The 24022-nt window shown below is 39.9% G+C and overlaps 1 protein-coding gene across 1 annotated transcript in view; it reads left to right on the top strand.

Annotated features, from left to right (window-relative positions):
• The window catches only part of LOC126354493 (phospholipid-transporting ATPase ABCA1-like), a 419374-nt gene that overhangs the window by 339174 nt on the left and 56178 nt on the right, over nt 1-24022 (top strand). The window contains exons 19-21 of the mRNA XM_050004220.1: nt 15710-15835; nt 15941-16129; nt 23327-23560. Of these exons, the coding sequence (XP_049860177.1) occupies nt 15710-15835; nt 15941-16129; nt 23327-23560 (549 nt within the window). The remainder of the gene's footprint in view (nt 1-15709; nt 15836-15940; nt 16130-23326; nt 23561-24022) is intronic.

Here is a 24022-nt window from a genome sequence, read left to right as displayed (position 1 = left end):
TGGAAGCCTTTGACCTGCTTACCACTTCCCAGAATTTCCTTGGGTTTTCAGCAAGATCTTTTGCTAAGGTATGACGGTGGTAGTGGTTGAATGCTTCGCGCATCACTCGTTTTACAACAGCACAAATCTCTCCATAATTCTTCCACGTCCATCATACCGAAAGTAAATGAAGTGGATTCATTTACTAAGTGGGATGCTAACTCCGTACCAATTATGTTATTACACACAACTATTTCTGTTTTGAGGGGATGGTATACAAAAATATCCATGGCGCAGCATTGGGCACCTACATCTCTCCCTCCTAAGCCAACCTGTTTGTGGGCCATCAAGTGGGAACCTTCCCAGATTTCCAAAACTCCAAACCACTTGTCTGATTCAGATTCACTGATGGTTTCTTTTCTTCATGATTTGAATTCAGAACCAAAACACCCTGTCCTCATTCTTCCATTACATCCACTAACCACCAACAGTACCTGCATCATAACAGCTGTCATCCCTTCCACATCAGAAAATTGTTCCCATACTGCCTGGTCAACTGTGAATAGCATATCTGCAGTGACAATAATTTCCTTGCCCAGCATGCTCTACATTTCACCAAGACCTTCAGAAACTTGCACTACTCAGTAAAACTAGTCTGCAAACAGATTTTCCAAGCCATTTCCTTTGCATCCCCCTTAAACCCCCACGATCCCCAATAATCAGCTGCAAAGAGATGTTACCCCCCTCTGCCACTTAAACCTTTCAACCACCTCCTAAAGTAGTACTCTGACACCCACACAGCCTGAGCCACCCCAGTGCCACCTCCCTCCCCACCTCCACCCCCCCCCCCCCCCCAGTCTACACATACAATCCCTTGCCATAAGGGTCCTATCCCTTGGAAGACCCAGACACAATACCTGCCTGACCCATCCAGCACGTCCTACTCCAGTCCTCTCACAGGCTCCCCCTGTTCCATCAAAGGGTACGGCCACCTATGAAAACAGGCATGTCATATACAAGCTGTATTGCAATCACTTCACAGCATTTCATGTGGGCATGAGCACCAAAGAGCTGTCAATCTGAATGATTGGCCACAGCCAAACAGTAGCCACAAATCAAGTTGACCAACCTTGCCATATGGATCCTTCCATCCAACACCAGCTTTTCTCAACAACAAATGGGAGTTACCCTTTCAAAACATCCTTCATTCCCATAATTCCCATAGCCCCAACCTCCGCTAACCCACTGTGCCTACATCCTGTAACTAACAAACTGTTTCCCCTCACTGTATCCTGTCACTATCCCAGTCCATCTTTCCACATCATCTTCATTGTGTGCTGCACATCACTGACTTTGGTACCAATTTCTCACCTGCTGTTGTCTCCCTCTGAGCCACTGGTATCCATCCCCAACCTCTCCTCCTGCTTCCTGTCTCTTTCTCCACCTACCGAGGCCAATGACACAACCGCTACACCCATCCACCTGTTGAAATGCAACCCTAGCAGTATGTGTCTGATTGCACTATGTAAGGGCACAAATCTCCCTCTCCCTCTCCCTCTCCCTCTCCCTCTCCCTCTCCCTCTCCCTCTCCCTCTCCCTCTCCCTCTCCCTCTCCCTCTCCCTCTCCCTCTCCCTCTCCCTCTCCCTCTCCCTCTCCCTCTCCCTCTCCCCCTCCCCCTCCCCCTCCCCCTCCCCCTCCCCCTCCCCCTCCCTCCCTCCCTCCCTCCCTCCCTATTCCTCCCCACCAGTCGGGCCAACCACGAATAGCATATCGTACCCGCACAGGCCACTCCCCACCCCCCACCTGTGCCCCTCTCCTTTTGAAAAAATTATTTACTGGTATTGCATATTGCAGTGATAAACCTATCAGTCATGTATGACACTATAAGCAAGAAAATTTTCCTAGCAAAGCCATGTAGACCTTTTTTAGACAAGTATTTGGTTCGAAAAATTCAACCTGTATTACCTAACAGAAATTCTGTATTTAGTTTTCTGACAGGAAAATCAGTTGGGGGAATCAAACAAATACTTTACCGCTAGATAGTGTGGCAGTAGGCAGTACAGTTGAAAGGAATGGACATCTCTAAAAAGGGCCATCACAGAAGTTGGGGAGGAAAACATAGGTACAAAGAAGGTAGCTGCGAAGAAACCATGGGTAACAGAAGAAATACTTCAGTTGATTGATGAAAGGAGGAAGTACAAACATGTTCCGGGAAAATCAGGAATACAGAAATACAAGTCATTGAGGAATGAAATAAATAGGAAGTGCAGGGAAGCTAAGACAAAATGGCTGCAGGAAAAATGTGAAGACATCGAAAAAGAAATGATTGTCGGAAGGACACACTCAGGATACAGGAAAGTCAAAACAACCTTTTGGTGACATTAAAAGCAACGGTGGTAACATTAAGAGTGCAACGGGAATTCCACTGTTAAATGCAGAGGAGAGAGCAGATAGGCGGAAAGAATATATTGAAATCCTCTATGAGGGTGCAGATTTGTCTGATGTGATAGAAGAAGAAACAGGAGTCGATTTAGAAGAGATAGGGGATCCAGTATTAGAATCGGAATTTAAAAGAGCTTTGGAGGACTTACGGTCAGATAAGGCAGAAGGGATAGATAACATTCCATCAGAATTTCTAAAATCATTAGGGGAAGTGGCAACAAAACGACTATTCACGTTAGTGTGTAGAATATATGAGTCTGGCGACATACCGTCTGACTTTCGGAAAAACATCATCCACACAATTCCGAAGACGGCAAGAGCTGAAAAGTGCGAGAACTATCCCACAATCAGCTTAACAGCTCATGTATCGAAGCTGCTTACAAAAATAATATACAGAAGAATGGAAAAGAAAATTGAGAATGCACTAGGTGACGACCAGTTTGGCTTTAGGAAAAGTAAAGGCACGAGAGAGGCAATTCTGACGTTACGGCTAATAATGGAAGCAAGGCTGAAGAAAAATCAAGACACGTTCATAGGATTTGTCGACCTGGAAAAAGCCGTTCGACAATATAAACTGTTCGAGATACTGAAAAAAGTTGGGGTAAGCTATAGGAGAGACGGGTCATATACAATATGTACAACAACCAAGAGGGAATAATAAGAGTGGACAATCAAGAACGAAGTGCTCGTATTAAGAAGGGTGTAAGACAAGGCTGTAGCCTTTCGCCCCTACTCTTCAATCTGTACATCGAGGAAGCAATGATGGAAATAAAAGAAAGGTTTAGGAGTGGAATTAAAATACAAGGTGAAAGGATATCGGTGATAAGATTCGCTGATGACATTGCTATCCTGAGTGAAAGTGAAGAAGAATTAAATGATCCGCTGATCGGAGTGAACAGTCTAATGAGTACACAGTATGGTTTGAGAGTAAATCGGAGAAAGACTAGGTAATGGGAAGTAGTAGAAATGAGAACAGCGAGAAACTTAACATCAGGATTGATGGTCACGAAGTCAATGAAGTTAAGGAATTCTGCTACCTAGGCAGTAAAATAACCAATGACAGACGGAGCAAGGAGGACATCGAAAGCAGACTCGCTATGGCAAAAAAGTCATTTCTGGCCAAGAGAAGTCTACTAATGTCAAATACCGGCCTTAATTTGAGGAAGAAATTTCTGAGGATGTACGTCTGGAGTACAGCATTGTATGGTAGTGAAACATGGACTGTGGGAAAACCGGAACAGAAGAGAATCGAAGCATTTGAGATGTGGTGCTATAGACGAATGTTGAAAATTAGGTGGACTGATAAGGTAAGGAATGAGGAGGTACTACACAGAATCGGAGAGGAAAGGAATATGTGGAAAACACTGATAAGGAGAAGGGACAGGATGCTAGGACATCTGCTAAGACATGAAGGAAGACTTCCATGGTACTAGAGGGAGCCGTAGAGAGCAAAAACTGTAGAGGAAGGCAGAGTTTGGAATACGTCAAGCAAATAATTGAGGACGGTAGGTTGCAAGTGCTACTCTGAGATGAAGAGGTGGCACAGGAAAGGAATTCGTGGCGGGCCGCATCAAACCAGTCAGTAGACTGATGATGGGGAGGGGGGGGGGGGGGGGGGGGGGGGGGGGGGAAGTGTGGCTACACCAGAAAGTTCAGACTATTTAAAAATGATCAGTCAATTCTACATGATGCCAGACTTTCGGTATGAAGACAATCTCGCTGCTCCTGGAGAATATCATGTCGTGTGGAAGTTGCATGTACTGTTTCAGAAAAAATTGCTTCTGGCCGAAATATAATGTGTTTAATAGTCTTTTTGTTATGCCTGTCTGCAACTCAACATCGCTATATGGTGAGGGGCAATCTAATCTATCCTTTTCTGCAGCCTGGCCCCAGCAGCCAGAGACAATAGTCCAAAGATAATGTGCTTAGTAGTCTTTTTGTTGTGCCTGTCTGCAACTCAATGTCTCTGCTATAGGCTGAGTAGCAACCTTCCTTTTCATAGTATTGCTGAAATTAGTTGTTTTCTGTTTTATAATTACTGAAACATAAAGTGAATGTGATCTACTGAGATCTGTGAAGGATGACTGTTTTTATGTGAGACGGATGTATGTGGAATTTTGTGTGAGCATGGTAAAAGCTACATAGGGCAAATAAATGTACACTCTAAACAGATTTTTCTTTGAACACAAACAATATGCTTACCTTGTACAGCATAATAAATCTGCAGTGGCTGAACATTGTATTTCCATTGACCATTGCAAGGATTATGGGGAAGTTAAGATACTGGCCGCAGTCTCTCTTTGCTGTGACTCCCTCATCAAGGAATCTCTGGAAATGCAATTAGCTGACAACCTGATTTACAGAGACAGGGATTTCCAGCTTGACCAATCATGAGAACCACTCATTTCACTTGTGCACTTTCAAAGCGAACATTGCTCTAAGTCTTCATTGCCTGTCATTCCAACACATGCCATTCGTAAGAATCAACGAAATACTTCATAAGTCTTGTGGATTTGCTGACTCTGTGCTTGCTTTCTTTTATTCTTAGATGTATATAGTTGTATATAGTTGTATCTGTGACTGACACTCTTGTTGCCAACAGTGTTCTCTCTCATGCATGCATGGTTCCTTTGCAGTATCATGTAAAGTGATTTAACAATCTTGCGAGGGACTCACCTTCAGAATGGCTGAAACGTAGTTGGACAAAATATCACAATGAGTATTAATAATATCCAGCAGTGCCCAGCATCCGGATGGGGAGGAAGAAATGGAAATTAAATTACAGGGATTGAGAGGATAAGTGAGGTTATTTCAGTGATTACAAAATTGAGTCAGCGTTACAAATAACTTGGCAATGTAAGCACATTTGTCAGTGTGATGGTGCACCCATTCTGGTCCAGATGCATGCACTGATTTAGTTAGGAGTGGTGTCATAAGGCCATGGTATCGTCCCGAGCCAAGCTGGCCGACTGCAGTTGTAGCTGGTCCTTGATAACATGGGTACTGGCACTGGTACAGAGTCAATGTCCAAGCTGGTACCACCCATGTTCTATCGGGTAGAGATCTGGGGATCTTGCTGACATCACATTTTTCAAATGCAGTTGTGGTGTTAACGACAGCCTGTGCATGGGACGGTAATTTCTTAGTCTAGCTGGTGCTAGTATTCGACAAGTGGTATGGTATGACACAGAATGTAGCAGGGAGCCCATTACTTTTTGTCAACTAACAGGTGCAGCTGTGAAGTGTTTACAGTGTGCTTCTTACATCATCTCTTGTGGGGGTCAAAAGTGGTTGACCAATTTTGAAGACGATTAGGCTTGCCCTCACATTCCAGTGAAGTCCAATATCAGGCAACTGTGACATTCAAATGGCCCACAAATCTAGGTACTGTGTGATTTGACGATCCATCCAAATGGAGACCAACAGTGAGGCTCCATTCAAATCGTGTCAGATGCTGACAACGCTGTCACACGAGTATGTAGCACATCTGCATCCTTCACAGTGAGACCGAGCGAGGTGTTGCAGTGGTTAGACACTGGACTTGCATTTGGGAGGACGACGGTTCAATCCCGCTTCCGGCCATCCTGATTTAGGTTTTCCGTGATTTCCCTAAATCGCTCCAGGCAAATGCCGGGATGGTTCCTTTCAAAGGGCACGGCCGACTTCCTTCCCTGTCCTTCCCTAATCCGATGAGACCAATGACCTCGCTGTCTGGTCTCCTTCCCCAAAACAATCCAACCCTTCACAGTGATCACTCAGCTGATGCTGTTTGTGCCCCTTTATTCCCTGTCAGGTCTTGTAACAACAGTAATGCACTCTGATGGCCATTATTCTACTCCTTACAGAGAATTGCAGCTGTAATCATTTTTATACCTGCCGATGGTGTATACATGTACGCAAATACATTGACATCCCACCATGTCTTGTGGATGTTTTGCTTTTATAATGGGCAGTGAAGGTACTTGTTTTGCAGATGATATTCATGATAAACGATTTGATGTGGTATGGTATAGTAAGAGTTGTTGGTAGAAACAACCTTTGTATAATATGAAAACACTTCTGCTGTCTGCCTATTTTATTTCCATGGGTAAGTTGTCACAGAGTTTTATAGCTGCATATGTCACCCCATTCCATGATAAATTAGGTTCATTAAAGGATAATTCAAATCATTTTTCCTTCTAGTGTTGTAATGGTGAGTATGTCCGTTAGTCTCAAACTTGGATGGAGTGTTGATAATAAATTTTGTAAATGAATAAATGTAATGTGAGGCTGTGGTTAATATTCCCATTGCTTAAAGCAATATTTGCAAGATGTATGTGTATGAACTCCACACATGGTTCTAATTACATTCTTTCGTGGCAAGAATATTTTTTGCCAAAGTGAGCAGTTACTGAGACCTTTACAGACTGTAATTGCCCTCCCAACTTTACACAAAAACAGACCTTCTGTGCCTTATCTTTCAAGTCATCCACCACTTCCCAAAGTCCAGCTGTCAAGCCACTGAGGAGCATTACCCTCATAACTTAGTACCACCCAGGACCGGAGCAAACTGAATTCTCCACCAGGGTTTCGACTTCTTCTTGTTGTGCCCTGAAATAAGAAATGTCCAACCCGCTGTCCTTTCAACCCCTCTTCCCCCCACCCTCCACATTGGTATTTCATGATCCACCAAACCTACACGGTATCTGTCCATCCCTACACAACCCCTGCTCCCAACACCGTGCCTCATGGCTCATACCTCTGTAATACAGCTAGATGCAAGACCTGTCCCATATACCCTCCCACCAGCACCTTCTCCACTCTGGTCACAAACATCACCTATCGCGTCAAAGGCAGGGCTACCTGTGAATCCACTCATGTGATATACAAGCTAAGCTGCAACCACTGTGCTGTATTCTATGAGGGCATGGCAACAAACAAGCTGTCTGTTTGCATGAGTGGCAACCGATAAACCATGACAAAGAAACAACTGGAACACCCTGTTGCTGAGCACACCGCCCAGTCTAACGTTCTTCATTTCAGTGACTGCTTCACAGCCTGTGCCATATGGATCCTTCCCACCAACACCAGCTTTTCTGAACAGTATCGGTGGGAACTCTGCCTGCAATATATCCTACATTCCAGTAACCCTTCTGGTCTCAACCTTCGTTAGTCATTGTCTTCGCCCATCTAGCCCCCCTTCCCTGTTTCCATTACATTATGACAAAGCCCTCTATTCCACTAACACACCCTGACTTTGCACCACCCCCCCCCCCCCCCCCCTCTAGTGGGGGTGAGGGGGTGACTAAAAGGAGTTTCACACATTTTTGTGTTTATGTGGTAGTTCCCTGTAGTGTTTGATCTCCATTCTTCAAAATTTTCCAGAAGAGTGAGCCAATTGGGGAAGGGCATCTTACATGATGCATTGTGTTCATCGTGCACTGAAATCTTTAGCCCAGTTACTCGTCATCGCTTTTCAGTCCCGCTCATTCTCCATCTCTTGGCCGAAGACACTTCCTGGATGCGTTTTACACCATGCGCTATGCAGTGTTGCTTTCTGCGTCGACGATGACCATGGACTTCTTTGCAGCTGATATACAGCATGGTAGCCAGTCCGTTGTGGTGGGGCCGCCATGTATTCTGTTGGTTGTAGCCCCTGTCCACACAGGCATCACTCTACTGATTATGTCTGCGCCGTTAACTACCCACATATGCCAAGGGGTAGATGCCCATTCCCCTGGGACATTGGGGCTCCTGGCAATGGCCATCCTGCCAGGTGGCCTTTGCTGTGGCTGGGTGGCACCGGTGGGGAGAGCCCTTGGTCGGAGTGGGTGGCATCAGAGCTGATGACAAGCGATGAAGCATAGTCCATCATCTCTTGCTGGTGGTGAAACTCCACTAGTCTCTAAGCGTTCATGAGCTCAATTCAATGCACAGAAGTACGACTCCAAATCGTACCCCTGCCTGGCCACACCATGGGAGGAATGTCATGCTAAGCATGGCAGCCGATCTTATTTGCCCCGGTACCTTGTATGTTCGAGAGCTGATGGGGAATCTTTCATGATGATGAACCCTTTATTTTTTGTTGAACATTTAGAGGAAAAGTTTGGGAAGGTGGAGGGCTTGTCCAAAATGAGATTTGGGTCAATCTTGAACAAAATAGCATCCTCTGCCCATTCACAGATGTTAATCGCTTTTAACAAGGTGGGGAATGTGCCTGTAACCATCACGCCCCCTAAGAGCTTAAATGTGGTTCAAGGTATCATATTTCATAGCGACCTTCTTTTGCAGTCTGGCGATGAGCTGCATGCCAATTTAGAGCGGCAAGGTGTACATTTTGTCCAACAGGTCCACTGGCGTCCGGGGGATAACCAGGTTTGCACCAGTGCCTTCACCTTGCCCTTCGAGGGAGATATATTGTCTGAGAAGGCCAAAGTGATGGTCTACCGCTGTGATGTAAAGCCTTATATTACTCCCCCGATGCGGTGCTTTAAGTGCTGAAGTTCTGCCATATGTCTACCCGCTGTACTTCCAGCATCACACATCGGGAATTGGACGCCCATCACGTCCCAATACTGGATGTGCCCCACCTTCCATCTGTCAACTGTGGACAGCACCATTCGCCTTGCTCACCAGACTGCAAGATTCTCGAGAAAGAAAGGAGAATCATAGAGTACAAGACCCTGGACCGACCGACCTTCACTGAGGCTAAGAGAAAATTTGAACGTCTGCATCCTGTATGTATGACATCATCTTATGCCGTTGCTACAACAGTTAGTTCTGGTACCATCAGCTCTGCCAACCCCAGCCACCTACTTCAGGAGCAACCATCGAGGACATCTGTCCCCACATCTAAGCCGGAGAAGCATAAGTCTTCTTTGGCTTCTCTTGCTAAGAATGGGTCTCTTCGGTTACTCCCTTCCCAGGTTTCTGCTTGTGGGAAAGATGACACCCACCATTGTCTGAAGAGCTCAAAAGCAGCTGGTCATATAGCTTCACGCTCATCATCAGTCCCGGAGACTGAGCCAGTAAAGTCCTCCCAGCCAGTGAAACCCAAGGAGCAGCTAGAGAAATCCAAAAAGAAGACCCCTAAAACCAAGGAAATTCTTTAACCCACACCACCACTACCTACAAGCTCTGTGTGTGAAGATGGGGTGGAGATACTGGTGTCCACTGAGGACCTAGATCTCACCAAACCCCCAGACACGATGCATATAGATTGCTCAGCAAAAAGTCAGTGGCAGCAGGTGACTCTGAGGTGTAAACTGCCTCATTGAATGTTCCATGCCTTCCCAGTCTCATGATGACGTCATCCTCCAGTGGAATTATGGCAGTTTTTTCCACTGTCTGGCTGAGCTACGGCAACTGTTAAGCTTTACACCTGCTATCTGCATTGCCCTCCAGGAAACCTGGTTCCCGTCAATGCAGATGCTTGCCCTCCATGGATATAAGGGATATTACAGGAACCGTAGCGACTATAATTGAGTGTCAGGTGGAGTTCATGTTTATGTTCTAAACTCAGTCTGTAGTGACACTGTGCCCCTTCAAACCGCTCTTGAAGCTGTAGCTGTCAGAATGACAACGACGCAGGAAATAACTGTCTGCAATGTACATCTTCCTCCAGATGGTGCAGTACCCCTGAATGTATTAGCTGCACTGATTGATGAACTGCCTAAACCTTTCCTATTTGCCCATAACCCCTTGTGGGGTGGCACCGTGCTTACTGGCTGAGGCAGAGATATCAGAACTTTACTGTCTCAGGTTCACCTCTGCCTCTTAAATATTGGGGCCACCATACATTTCAGTGTGGCTCGTCGTAGTTACTCGGCCATTGATGTATCAATTTGCAGCACAGAATGTCTCCTATCTATCCACTGGAGAGCACATGATTACCTGTGTGGTAGTGACCACTTCGCCATCTTTCTGTCCCTGCCCCTGCATCTGGCCCCCAGTAGCCTGCCCAGATGGGCTTTAAACAAGACTGGGAAACTTTCACCTCTGCTATTGCCTTTGAATCTACTCCACACGCTAACATTTTCTGCAGCAGAAAACGTGATCCCTCACTCTTTAGGGTGTCCCTGGCGTAGGGCAGATTCTTGGTGGTCGCTGGAAGTCGCTGAAGCAATTAGGGAGCGTTGGCGAGCTCTACAGTGGCATAAGTGCCACTCTTTCCTGGAGCACCTCATAGCCCTTAAACGGCTCCATGCCCGCATTCCCCAACTTATCACATGACGGAAGCAGTAGTGTTGGGAGAGATAGTCTCAATCATTTGGTGTCAAACGTCACCTTCCCAAGTTGGGCAAAGATCAAACATCTTTTCAGGTACCTGACCCCAATAGGTGTTCCCAGTGTTAGCATAAATGGCGTGTTATCTACTGACGCAAACGCGATTGCTGTGTGCGATCTATTTTTGACAAAGACTTGATTGGCCAAAAGCTTATTTCATGACAGTCTTTTCATTGAGCCTAACTGTGACTCAGCATGTCCGCTGTATGGTAAGGAGCAACTATCCTTTTCGTAATATTGTTATACCGCAGAATATTATCGCATAAGACATCAGTGAGAAAATGAAAATATGCATAACATGTTAACTTACTGACTTCTATATACCCATAGCTGGCAATTATTTTGATGGCATAAGTATATGAACCTAAATGTTGTAGCAAGTGTACTTTATGACTTTTCCAGTTTAAGTTTTCATCAATATTACATTACATTTATCGTTTTCCATGGATCCCTTGGAGAGGAGTCTCTGGGTTTTTGGAAGAGTCAAAGTTTTTTTTACTCAGATGCATGGATATTGTACAATTCTAATGCAGACAGAACTGTGAGCTATAACCCCTGTGAAGATATTCATCGATGGAGTAGAAGGAGTTGGCCAACAGGAAGTTCTTTAATTCACTCTTAAACCAGTCTTTACCACTTACAAGACCTTTGATATGCTCTGGTATGTTATTAAATACATGAGTATCCATGCATTTGGCTCCTTTTTGTACTAGTGTTAAGCTTTTATAGTCCTTATACAGATTGTTTTTGATTCTGGTATTATAATCATGTTTTGTGCTATTTTGTGTAAAAAGAGACATGTTGGAAATGACAAAGGACATCAGTGAGTATATGTATGAGAAGTAATAGTTAGAATAGCAAGTTTCTTAAAGAAGTCTCAGCATGATGATCTGGGACTGACACCAGATAGAATTCTAATGACTCATTTCTGAATTTTGAAAATGTTTTCTTTGTGAAAGGAGATTCCCCAGAAGATGATTCCATAACTCATTAGTGAATGGAAGTAGGCCGAATAAACTAACTTCTTTATTTTTAAATCACCTACTTCTGCTATCATGCTTACTGCAAATGTAGCTGAACTAAGGCGTTTCATTAAGTCTGGAGTGTGAGTTTTCCAATTTAGGTAGTGGCCAGTTTATAACCCTAAAAATTTGACGCTGTCTGCAGCTTTAATTTCATTGTTTAAATACATTATACTCATGGGATCAGGTATTCTTTCTGCAGTACTAGACTGTATGTACTGGGTCTTGTCAAAATTCAGTGACAATCCATTTGCTGTAAACCACCCATTGATACTTAGAAATATTTCATTAGCTGGGTACTGTTTTTTATACCAATACTTGTAACACCTGCAAATAAGGCAAAATTTGCATTTTGTGACACTGCATATGGAAGGTCATTGATATATAATAGGAACAACAAGGGATCTAAAATAGAGTCCTGGGGCAACTCTTGTCTGATGATTTCATAGTTTGAATGACTATTGTTGTGTGGTAAGCCTGATACACACATACGCTGTTTCCTATTAAAAAGATGGGATGAGAACCAGGAGCCTACAAATCTTGTTATCCCATAATATTTTAACTTCTGCATAAGGATATCATGATTAACACACTCAAAAGCTTTAGCCAGATCAGACAATATTCCAAGTGGTAATAACTTTTGATTTATTGATTGTAGTATATCATCTGTAAAAGTGATTATAGCTTGGTCAGTTGACAATCCTTTCCAAAATCCAAACTGATTGTGAATGAGAACATTTTTCTGTAATAAGTGTTTATAAAGTCTGTTGTACACAAACCTTTCAAACACTTTTGAAAATATTGCGAATAATGAAATGGAGCGGAAGTTTTCCACTGATGATTTGTCTCCTTTTTTGTGTAATGGTTTGACAATAGCATATTTAAGCCTCTCTGGAAAAGCACCACTATGGAGGGATTCATTACATAAGTAATTCAGTATGTCACAAAGTTCTGAGGAGCAACATTTAATTATGGTAGTGCTGATTTCATCATAACCACTGGAACATTTATTTTTAAGAGAGCTAAAAATATTAGAAATCTCGTTCGCTGAGGTACAATATAGTTGAATTTTGTCAAACTTCTGAGAAATGCATTTTTTAAATATTTTAAGGTGTCTTCTGAGGAACTGTGCAAACATAAGTTGTCTGCTACTGAAAGGAAAAAGTTGTTGAAAGTGTCTGCAATTTTGGAAGTATCTCTAATCAACTCATTATTTTTGCCTTTAAATATGTTTGCTTGTGTGTGTGTATGTGCGGATGTATATGTGTGTGTGTGTGTGTGTGTGTGTGTGTGTGTGTGTGTGTGTGTGTGTGTATGTGTGCACGAGTGAACACCTGTCCTTTTTTTCCCCTAAGGGAAGTCTTTCCGCTCCCGGGATTGGAATGACTCCTTACCCTCTCCCTTAAAACCCACATCCTTTCGTCTTTCCCTCTCCTTCCTGAAGAAGCAACCATCGGTTGCGAAAGCTAGTAATTCTGTGTGTGTGTTTGTGTGTTTTGTTCATTGTGCCTGTCTGCCGGCGCTTTCCCGCTTGGTAAGTCTTGGAATCTTTGTTTTTAATATATTTTTCCCATGTGGAAGTTTCTTTCTATTTTATTTACAACTCATTATTTACATTTAACATAATTTCCTCATTTGCCTGATTGATTTTTCCTGTTTTACTTTTTACTATGTTCCATATAGTTTTTAACTTGTTATTAGAGTCATTTATTTTTTCTTGAAAATAAATACATTTTGAGATTCTGATTACTTTGTTTAGAATTTTAGAATATAATTTGTAATGTGATTTAGCTGTGTAGGCATCATTTTCCCTTGACATTAAGTGCAGTCTTCTTTTTGTTTTGCAAGATACTTTTATTTCATTTGTAATCCAAGTTTTTGAAACATTTAATCTATTTGCTTTGATTACTTTCTCAGGGCTGCTATTTTCAATGTGACCTATGACTATATTAGAGGAACAGTTATATTTTTCATTTATCCTGGTGAATTGTATACGTCTTTCCAGTCTGTATCCGTCAAATAGTTTTTTATACCTTCAATTCCTGTTTCATTCATTATTCATATAGTTTCCCACTTCCTGTTGTTAGTTGAATCGGACCCCACTATATTAAATGTAAGCAACTGGGTATCGTGATCTGAAAGGCCATTAAATATTGGATTTATACTATGATTTGCTAGTGTGGTAGTATCTATGAAAATGTTGTCGGCAGTAGTGATGCTGGTACCCATATCACTGGTTGGAAACTGTACTAAGGGAATGAGATTACAAGAAGTGTTAAGAGACTATAATATGGATCATGAGTGACTATCCTCTGGAAAATTTAAATAAAAATCTCCACTTAGTATGAGTTCATTATTTTTAGAAGTTAAGAAATTTAATACTGCATCAAGCTGTTTAGTGAATGGCTGGAAATTACCAGTTGGAGCCCTGTATATTGTGACTATAATTATTTTTCTTTTGTGTGTTTCTACTTGTGTGGCACACACTTCAAAATGCATACCTTATGTCTTATAACATACTTTCTCCACTGTTTATTATTTCTTGATGGCCTACTTGGACAATACATAATCAGATATTTTTAACATTACAAAACTGGATTAGCTGTGTTTTTACAAAGTATAATTCTAACCCATTTGTGCAAAACTAGTCAGTAACTTTCATGAAAACCTCATGTACTATTTTATCTGTTGCTGCTTCTTCATTGAGTTTCACAACAACGCTTTATCATGTGCAAACAGGACTAAATTATGCCTCCTGATTCAAATAAAATGGTAGATAATTAATATGAAGCAAGAGCCAAATTCTCTTAATGTCCTAGTTTTGTAATCTTAGTTTTACTTGTTGTTTCTACACTCTGTTGTTACTTTAATCTGCTTATGTAGACCTTGCATGGACTTTCTTACGGATCATGATCTACATATCTTTCAACATGATCTTTCTCGACAATTGTCATTTGGTACTGCAAAAAGAGTCATGAATTCCAAAAGGGTTTATTGCCATGTCTGTTTATTAAGCAGTTCTTTGTTAACATGACGGTTGTCTCCATGGTCATTTATGGTATTTGCTTTTCCTTCAGTGTTTTTTCATTTAAATTTTGGAGTGTTCTTGGTAGTATGTCTCCCATTCACACAATATTTTTTTGAGTTTGTATGTTGTCTTTTTAAAACAAACGGAAAGTACTGCTCACCCTAATGTTTATATTTTATTTTTTCCTGTTACTTTACTATGGACTTTCACTTGTTAATTTCAAAATTACTTTTATGATATTCTTTAATGATCACCAGCTATTGTATAATTTCCACATACTTGCTAATTGCTTCTGTGTCAGATGTAACGAAAACTTTTTCAGCACAAGGATATATGACAACTGACCATTTTGACAGTTATTTAATTTGTTCTGCAGGTTATGATATATATAGGCTAATGCAGTCTTTTGTGACTGTAATAAGTGTTATTAAGACCAAACATGTTAACTTTATTTTGGAGTACCTTCAGTGATCACTGTGGCTTGTGATGATTGGTGGCTTCCCTCATTGATGAAACAATCGTTACTTATTGCGACCATTCGTGCACTTGCAGCAATAGGTATTATTCCAAGTTTTTGCATTTTGATCTCTGCTGTTTAAGATACATGCATGAATAGTCACAGTACATATCCATTGTGTTGTCTGTGTGTAAAGTCATTGATTATAAGCTGCAGTGACCACTGAAGATGCCTTTAAACATAGCAAAATGCATTTGGCCTTGAAATACTGTTATTAGAGTCGAAAAAGACTGTATTGAACCTATAAATAACTTATATTGCTGTTACTGCAGAAAAAGGGGTCATACATCAAAGAAGACAACAAGTGTATTAATTTGTTTTGTTGAGCAGTTGTTTAAAGCAAATTTAACGAATTAAATTTTATTTTTATTTTCTGTTTGTCAAAATTTACATATTTTTTGGATCTAAGCTGAAGCTGTAACAATTGAGTTCTAATTCTTTTGTAAATTTTTCAGGTGTTTTTGTCATGTTATTGATATTATATGGATTCTCTGCAATTCCATTCACATATGTTTGTAGTTATCTGCGAGGAACAGTGTCTAGTGCATTTAACCTGATAGTGACTACCAATCTTTTTGTGGGTAGGTACACTGTGAACATAACTTCATATGTGTATATAATGTAATTTTGTGTCACGCTTGTATCTTTTTTGACACACTAATTTATAATTTTATAATATATTTCAGGTCTAATAGGATGTGCTGTAGTGTATCTCATGTCACTGAGTCCAAATTTTGATACTGAAAGAAAAATCATTGATACAGTGCTTCACATGATACCACACTACACATTGTCGAGCAGCATGAAGAAATATGCCACAATAACAGCAATGAGGATTAACTGTGTGGTCACTAGACAACCAGGCTGCGATGAAGGTAAAGATGACAATGACGTAACCGTAAATAAAATTCATTGTAGAATTTTTTTTTGTTTCGGAGAATGGTTTTATATATTGATTCGTGGATTATTACCTACAAATCAGTTTCAGACAAGTTTAAATCAAGTACAAACAGGATTTTTGTTCCTGCATGTTTACAGTTAGAACTGGCCCTGTGTTTTTAGTATGTTTGGGACGGGTCCTTAGGAGGGGGAGAGCTGGCCAGTTAGTTAGTGGCTTGTCAGTGGTGCTCACCATGTCTGAGGTTGACTGCACAATTCAGGGACCTAACTTTGTCAAGGACCATGTGTTTGCCTGGAAGAATGAGAATGAGCGAAAATCAGGATTGGAATCACCATCCTTGGACCGGCATTGCAGACAAAAAGATTTGCATGAAGACATTCTCGAAGATGGTCAATAGGTTAGTGTAGACAAAATTGCAGAACAGGTTGGGGTAAGTTATGGAAACTCTCAAGCATCAACACAGATGATCTCAAGTTCCATAAAGTACTTGTCAGGTGGGTCCCTAGTGTTTTTTACCACAGATTAGAAGTGGAGACATTTAAAGGTCTCTCAGAGGCTTAGAGCAAGGTTTGTGAAAGAAGTTGATGCATTTTTTAGCCTGATCACCATCTACAATGAAACTAGGGTCCACCACTACACTTCCAAGTTGAAACAAGCCGGTATGGAGTGACAAAGGAAAGAGGAGATATCTCCAGTGAAAGTCAGCACTTGACTGTAGGTCACAAGGTTCTTTCAACAATTTTCTTTGGCCGTGAGACACTGTGCTCATTTTTTTTTTTTTTTTTTGCATGAGCAATGGGCAATCAATGCTGCTTACTGCTGTGAACAGGTTAACATAATGAAGGGTGCATCTCCAAAACAACTCCAGGCCTGTACTGCAATTCTGATGATCTCAGAACTTGAAGAAATGTGGTGAACTAAAGTTGATCATCCTTTTATTTAATTAATTAATTCATTTATTTCATTTTCAAGCACAATGAGTATAAGTTCAAATTTGAGATTTTCCATTGCACAATCAAAAAATTCATCTATAGCATTGAAAACTTTCCTTTTAAGACAATTTTTAGAACATTTCTAAAGGTTGTTAATTAGGTAATGTGTATTTCTGACGGCAGTGCACTGAACATTTTTACTCCAAGGTGTGTATAACTGTTGTCAGTCTTGTGTAATCTTTTAAGGGGTTAGTCAGTCTTTTCTTTGTGACATGTATTGTGACAATGAAATGATTGCATTAATCTGTAGTTCTCTTGGTTTTCTTTTGTGTAGACTAGGCAATTAAGTATAAGTAATGATGGGACTGTCACGACACTCGCTTATTGAAAAGTTGCTTACAAGATACATTCTTTTTGAATATACCAGCTAAACATGTGATAAAATTTTTCTTCCACATGAAAACTCATTGTGCCCCAGTGGAACTGCCCCAAAGCTGTATGCAGTACATTGTGTGTCTATGAAAAAATGTGTAATAAGCACTGAGTGTCATTTTTTTCACTCACGGATGCTCTAGGTTTGTGTAATAGACAGATGACTCTTGATAATTTAGTGCATATAGAATATGAGTGGGGGTTCCAAGTTAATATGGAATCAAAATTTAACTGTCACGCTGTTATTGTTGATATTTCACAAATTAAAAAATTACATATTTGGTTTTATTTTGATTTACAGTTAATCCATAGTCTTTAAACTTGTTACTGGAAATTCTTAGGTTAGCTTTGGTTTGTCCCTTTAGATACTCTGTGTCATTCCAGTTGTAACAAAAGTGGTATCATCAGTATATAGAACTGATCTACATGTCATGGTACTAGGTAGATCATTAATATAGATTATAAACAGTAACAGTCCCACTACGGAACCTCTCGAAACATCTAGGAATCCAGAGCTCACGCCATTAAGTGTACCTTCTGTTTCCTATTGTCAAGATATGATTCTATAAGTGAGAGTTCTGTATCTTGAATGCTGTAGCACCTCAGTTTATCTATTAGAATCGGATGACACACAATCTGATGCCTTGCTTAGGTCAATCAGTAGGGCATCAACAGAGATTTTGCTTCAGAGGCGTTGAGTATTGTTGAAACAACATTTTCAACAGCTTTCAGTGTAGACGACTTTTCCTAGAAGCCATGATGAGTGTTTTTCAATGTTTGTAAATTTGTTGGTACATGCAATGTTCAACTATTTTCGAAAGTATTGGTACAAGAGAAATAGGATGATAGTTGTCAACACATGAATTGTTCCCTTTTTTTCTAGAGAGACAACTACTGTTGTCTTTAAACATTCTGGAAAATAATAACTTATAAAAATCCAATTTATTAGTACACAGAGTGATTGTAGTATAATATCTGCTATCTTTTTAATAACAGAATTTGATAGACCATAGAAGTCTTCTGATTTTGAATTGATGAATTTTACTATAGCTACTGTAATATCAGTAACAGCAACTTGTGCCCACTTGAATGAGGTTTTTGCGGGTTTGTTGTCTGATATGAATAACTTCGTATTGTCTAAATGTTTATTAATGCCTGATTTTAAGTTGAGCTGGGTATCCATTGCTGCCAGAATGAATAAATAAGTTGTTCATAACATTGGGTGTGATACTGGTAGTGTCACAAGTGGCTCTATTAGTATTACCCAATTGTGCTGTGATGATTCTCCAAGGAGCCTTACATTTGTTTTCTGATTGCTAAATATAATTATCATTTCCTATTTCTTTTTGTTGTTTAATTTATGATCTGTACCTTTTCCTTAGTTGAAGGTACTGAAGTCTTTCTTCTTCACTGTTCTTTGATACATTATAAAGATTGATGACCTGTGCTCCCAATTTTTTGAGGTAAACTTACCTTTGATGTAAACTTCTACAATTAATTTTTCTTGGTTTTGCCTTGCATCATTTTAATTCTTTAGGACAGCACTTATTAAAGATATTGGAAAAAGGATTAACAAAGTTGGCAAAAGCTTTAACAACATTTGTAAAGTGAAACAGGAAGTTGGAACATTCTGTCATACACAGTTACGATATGAGAGCATTGATACAAGAATCATTAACAATTCTAATGTACTTGGGTTGTTCTCATTGCCCTGTGGGATTTTTTGTCAGCAATTTTAACCATATCCCCTTCATTATTTGATAGATACTTGGTATTAAAAAGCTCTGTTTCCTACATATTTCTTTCTACATATGTTATTGTCCGGACATGATAGATATCTTGTTGGGTTGTTATTGCGCAAAACATATTGTGGCACCTGAAGACATTATGCATGTGTAAGTGCTTTGTTGTTATCCCTTAGTGTCAATGTTAGTAACCCCTAAGATTAAAATTTTATGTTGGGTGTATTTCTGCAACCAGGAGATTGTTCTACCTAGTACTTCCATGAAGACATCGATATTGCTGTCAGGGGTACTGTATGCAGACACTACAATTAGTTTGGGATCTGGCAATAGTATAGAAGCTGCTTCAAATATACTTCCAATGCAGAAATTACTGATTTCAGGATTAGCGCATTTTGCCGAAAGATCATAGCTGACACACATCAGAGTGCCCCCCAGTTGTTCAGACATGTCCAAAAACTTTATACTAAATTGTAGCCCTTTGGCTCACACAAATATAATTGATTCTCATTTAGCTGCTGTTCAGTAAGATATATAAGAGCATTTTAACTTTCTATAGTAGGAGGAACAGTAAGATCACTTGCCTTATTTTTTAAAGCTGTGATGTTGAAATGCAAAAATACCACAGAGTTGTTATAAGATAGGAGAAGGTCTGTCCTGTCTGAATGTAATTAACTTTATACTTTGTCAACACAGTGATTCTCCTTATTTAAACTAAAAAAGGATTGTGGTGAGATTGTTGATCCCATCCTAATGTTATTTTCTGTGCAGTTGGTACATGAGGCTCTTTTACTATTGTACAATGCACTTTCCTGGATACTAGAAGTAGTGTTCTTTTGTCTTTGCATGTCTTCATTATTAAGCCATGTGGCAACATTACTGACATTGGCATCATTTCAGCTTAACTTAAGGTCAGCACATTTTTGTTGACCACATTCATGGTTGATTTCGTATATGTCTGTTTCTTGGAATGAGTCAAACTATCACGTGGAAATTTTGTTGTGTTCAGTTCTCTTTTTGCTTCACAGCAGTTGCCCACTAAATTTGCACTACTTACAAACCTTTTTCTGTTTTCCACTTTCTCGCTGTTTCCATTGCATATTTTAAAGGTGTTACTGCCCTTACCATTTCCTAACAGTTTGAGAGCACTTCATTCACTTGTTGACTTTTCGTGGTTCATTACAATTAGTGCTTCATAGCAGTTGTTGTTCAAGAAATTCATGCTGTTTTCACCCTTGTTTTGGTTTTCCACTTTCTGAGGACATATCATTTTCTTGATTTAATTTCATCATGTTTTTCTTCAACATTAGCTCACTATTTTCAGATGCATGTTTATTTACATCCATTACAGCGCACTGATCACGAGTTGCAAACTAGAAATACTTTTATTTAGGTCTGATGTTTCACCTTTACATTCTACACATGCTTCCTTTTTACCAGCAAAATTTATTCTTCATTGAGGAGGAGCAGCACTATAATACAGGGTGTAGCAAAAAGAATAATCCAATTTGGCATGTCTATATTTCTGAAACTAATCAAAATAAACAGTGAATTTCATTTTTTGATGAATGGGAAACTCAGAATGTTTTTTTTTTCTTTCATACCCTTTTCATAGGTGTTCAGTACGGCCCCCTTGAGACGCACAGCATATGTCAATGCAATACTCAAATTTTTCTCACACTGCAGCGAGCATGTCTTGAGTTACAGCTTTCACAGTGTTATGTGATGTCTCAGTTCATTCATTGTTGTTCATTAATGGAGGCACATAAACAGTGTCTTTTATAAACCCCCATAAGAAATAATCACGTAGTGTCAGGTCCAGTGACCTTGGAGGCCAATAATGTAAGGCTGAATCATTTGGTCCAGTGTGACAGATCCATCATTCAGTAATCCTTTGATTAAAAAATCCTCACACTTCCAGATGCCAGTGTGGAGGTGCTCCATCCTGTTGGTAAATAAAGTCCTTTGAAGCAGCCTGCAACTGTGAGAAAATAAAGTTCTCAAGCATATTGAGATATGTGCTTCCTGTAACACTGTTCTCGGCAAAGAAAAATGTTCCCTACACCTTTTCATGTGAAAGTGCACAAAACACATTATATTTTGGAGAGTCTCTCTCATGGTGTAAACTTCATCATATTGTTCCATACCACATATACTCACATTATGATGGTTCACCCTTCCATTTAAATGGGATGTTGCCTCATCATGAAACACTAAGTGTAAAAGGAAACTGTCATCCTTCATCTTGCCACAAATGAAATTACAGAACTTCACATGATGTTGTTTGTCACCTTCATGAAGAGCTTGCAGTAGCTGAATTTTGTATGGTTTCAAGTGTAAATATCAACGTGACACATGACAGACAGACCTTGGGGGCATGTTGAGCTTTCAAGCTGCATGGGGAATGGATTTCTGTGGACTCCTTGTGAAACCATGGCAGTTGCATTGGTCGTCTGTGTCAGACACTCGAGGACAGCCTGGAGATTTGCCTTTACACAAACAACCTGTTTCTTGGAAATGTGTGTGGCATTGTCTAATGCTATGTACTGAAGGAGGATCCACACCATACCTAGTATGAAAGTCATGCTGCTCTGCGTAAAATGTTGCACAGACAATGCTTTCTGTTGTCCTGACACTATTTTTACTAGAACTGAAGTGGATACATATTGCTGCTGCCTAGTGGGAACCACATAAAACTCAAGAGTTTGTTCTTTCAAATGGTACATTCTTCACACACACACACACACACACACCTCAGATAACATAATAGTTATGATTTTTTGAAATCGAATGATTCTTTTTGATATGGTCTGTATTTCACACTGTCTGCCACCTATGCCATTCTCCCTATAGCCCGGACCTATTGCACTGTGATTTTAATTTGTTTGGACTGTGCTGAAAGAAGCTCTAGCGGTGCAATGATTTGAAGATGATGAGGGCATGGAGGGATTCTTGTTCAGTTGACAACCAGCTTTGTTCTACAATACTGGGATAAAAAAGCCTTCCTCCTTGCTAATAACAGATTCTATTTCACACTGTCTGCCACCTATGCCATTCTCCCTATAGCCCGGACCTATTGCACTGTGATTTTAATTTGTTTGGACTGTGCTGAAAGAAGCTCTAGCGGTGCAATGATTTGAAGATGATGAGGGCATGGAGGGATTCTTGTTCAGTTGACAACCAGCTTTGTTCTACAATACTGGGATAAAAAAGCCTTCCTCCTTGCTAATAACAGATTCAACATGTATGTGCTACTTTTTGTGAGACTGTAACGGTTGCAGTTGATAATATTTGCATTGCAATGTAAAGCTGTGCAAGTTATTTGCTAGGCACTTTGTGTATCTGCCACTCCAAATTTTTATTCAGATTTAATCCTGAGATTGGACTGAGTCAGTTTGTTTTACATCTTGGTTGTTGTGAATAATTGTAATCTGCTCACATTTATGCTGATTGGTTTGAGCTTCATCATGTGGGTCTTGGACACGGTTAGATTCAACCCATTTATCTGAAACCAAGTTTCTACGGTAGTAAAGATACTAAATGATTCACGATAGATCCATGCATCCTTATTTTCAATGAACATAGAAGTGAGATGGCACTGAAGTTTCCAACCACATAGATATATTTTGCTGCTATAACTACAACCATTATTAATTGCCACTTTGAGCTCATTAAATTCATAATCAAGAAATGTTCTCAGCTGTAATCAGCAAAATACCAAGACAATATAATATGACAAAAATGTTGCACAAAACTATGAAGTAACAAATAATATGGAATGTATTACAAGAAAACATTTGATTAATATTTATACATTCAGGTTGTGTAGACAATGAAAGAAGCATGAGCTGGAAACAAACAATCAAAAACTTAATTATGTAACTTTATATTGTGTGGTGATAATTACAACTTCATGACAATCTCTTGTGTGTTATGCCACCAACACCACTTGGCTTTATATAGTGTTGTAAATGACAGATTGCTTCTGAATTATACTTAAAAAACTACTTGTAGAAATATGTATGACGTGTTTGAAAATGTTTTCCTTTGTGTTTTGTGTTTCAGATATGTCATATTTTGCAACAGTGCTACCCAAAGAATTCACCTTGACAGAGGATATAATGTTTTTTGGAATTGATGGCTTGGTCTTCTTTTTCATCTTGCTGTTGATAGAATATGGTTTGACTAAGAAAATATATGCATTAATTGAAAAACTTGTCTTTAGAGGGACGATAGTAAGAGGGTCTTTAGATCATGATGTGAAAGAAGAACAACTTAGGGTAAAAATGCAGCTGCAAGGTAAAGTAATACTTACTCTGATAATTCATTAATTCAGTTATCCATCCATCATACATCCATGTATACATCTTGTTCTGTAGATCCCATGGTACATTCCATGAATGTCTGGGATGTGTAAGGAAATCAAGGGTGTATATTTTATTTAAGGTCATTAAGTAATATGACCAAATTTTGTGAATGATTATAGTATTGTAGTGCTAATATTAATTATATTAGAACCTAGTACAAACATTCCTGTGGAAATATTCTTCAGTGAAGTAGAAAGAATTGCCATACTATGTTTTATTATTCAGACTTGAACTCCACTTTAACTTCCACAAGACATTCAGTATGCTCCGACAGGTTGCTGAATGCACATGCACCAGTATAGTTCTCTCATGTCAGTTATAATTTTAAACCCTTGAAGTCTTGTTTCAACACACACCTTCTTCTGTCATGCAGTTGATAGAAAAAGCATTAATC

The sequence above is a fragment of the Schistocerca gregaria genome, chromosome 3 (genome assembly GCF_023897955.1).
Source record: "Schistocerca gregaria isolate iqSchGreg1 chromosome 3, iqSchGreg1.2, whole genome shotgun sequence".
Taxonomy (NCBI): domain Eukaryota; kingdom Metazoa; phylum Arthropoda; class Insecta; order Orthoptera; family Acrididae; genus Schistocerca; species Schistocerca gregaria.
Note: the sequence above shows the minus strand (reverse complement) of the source record. Positions and strands in the feature narration are given on the sequence as shown.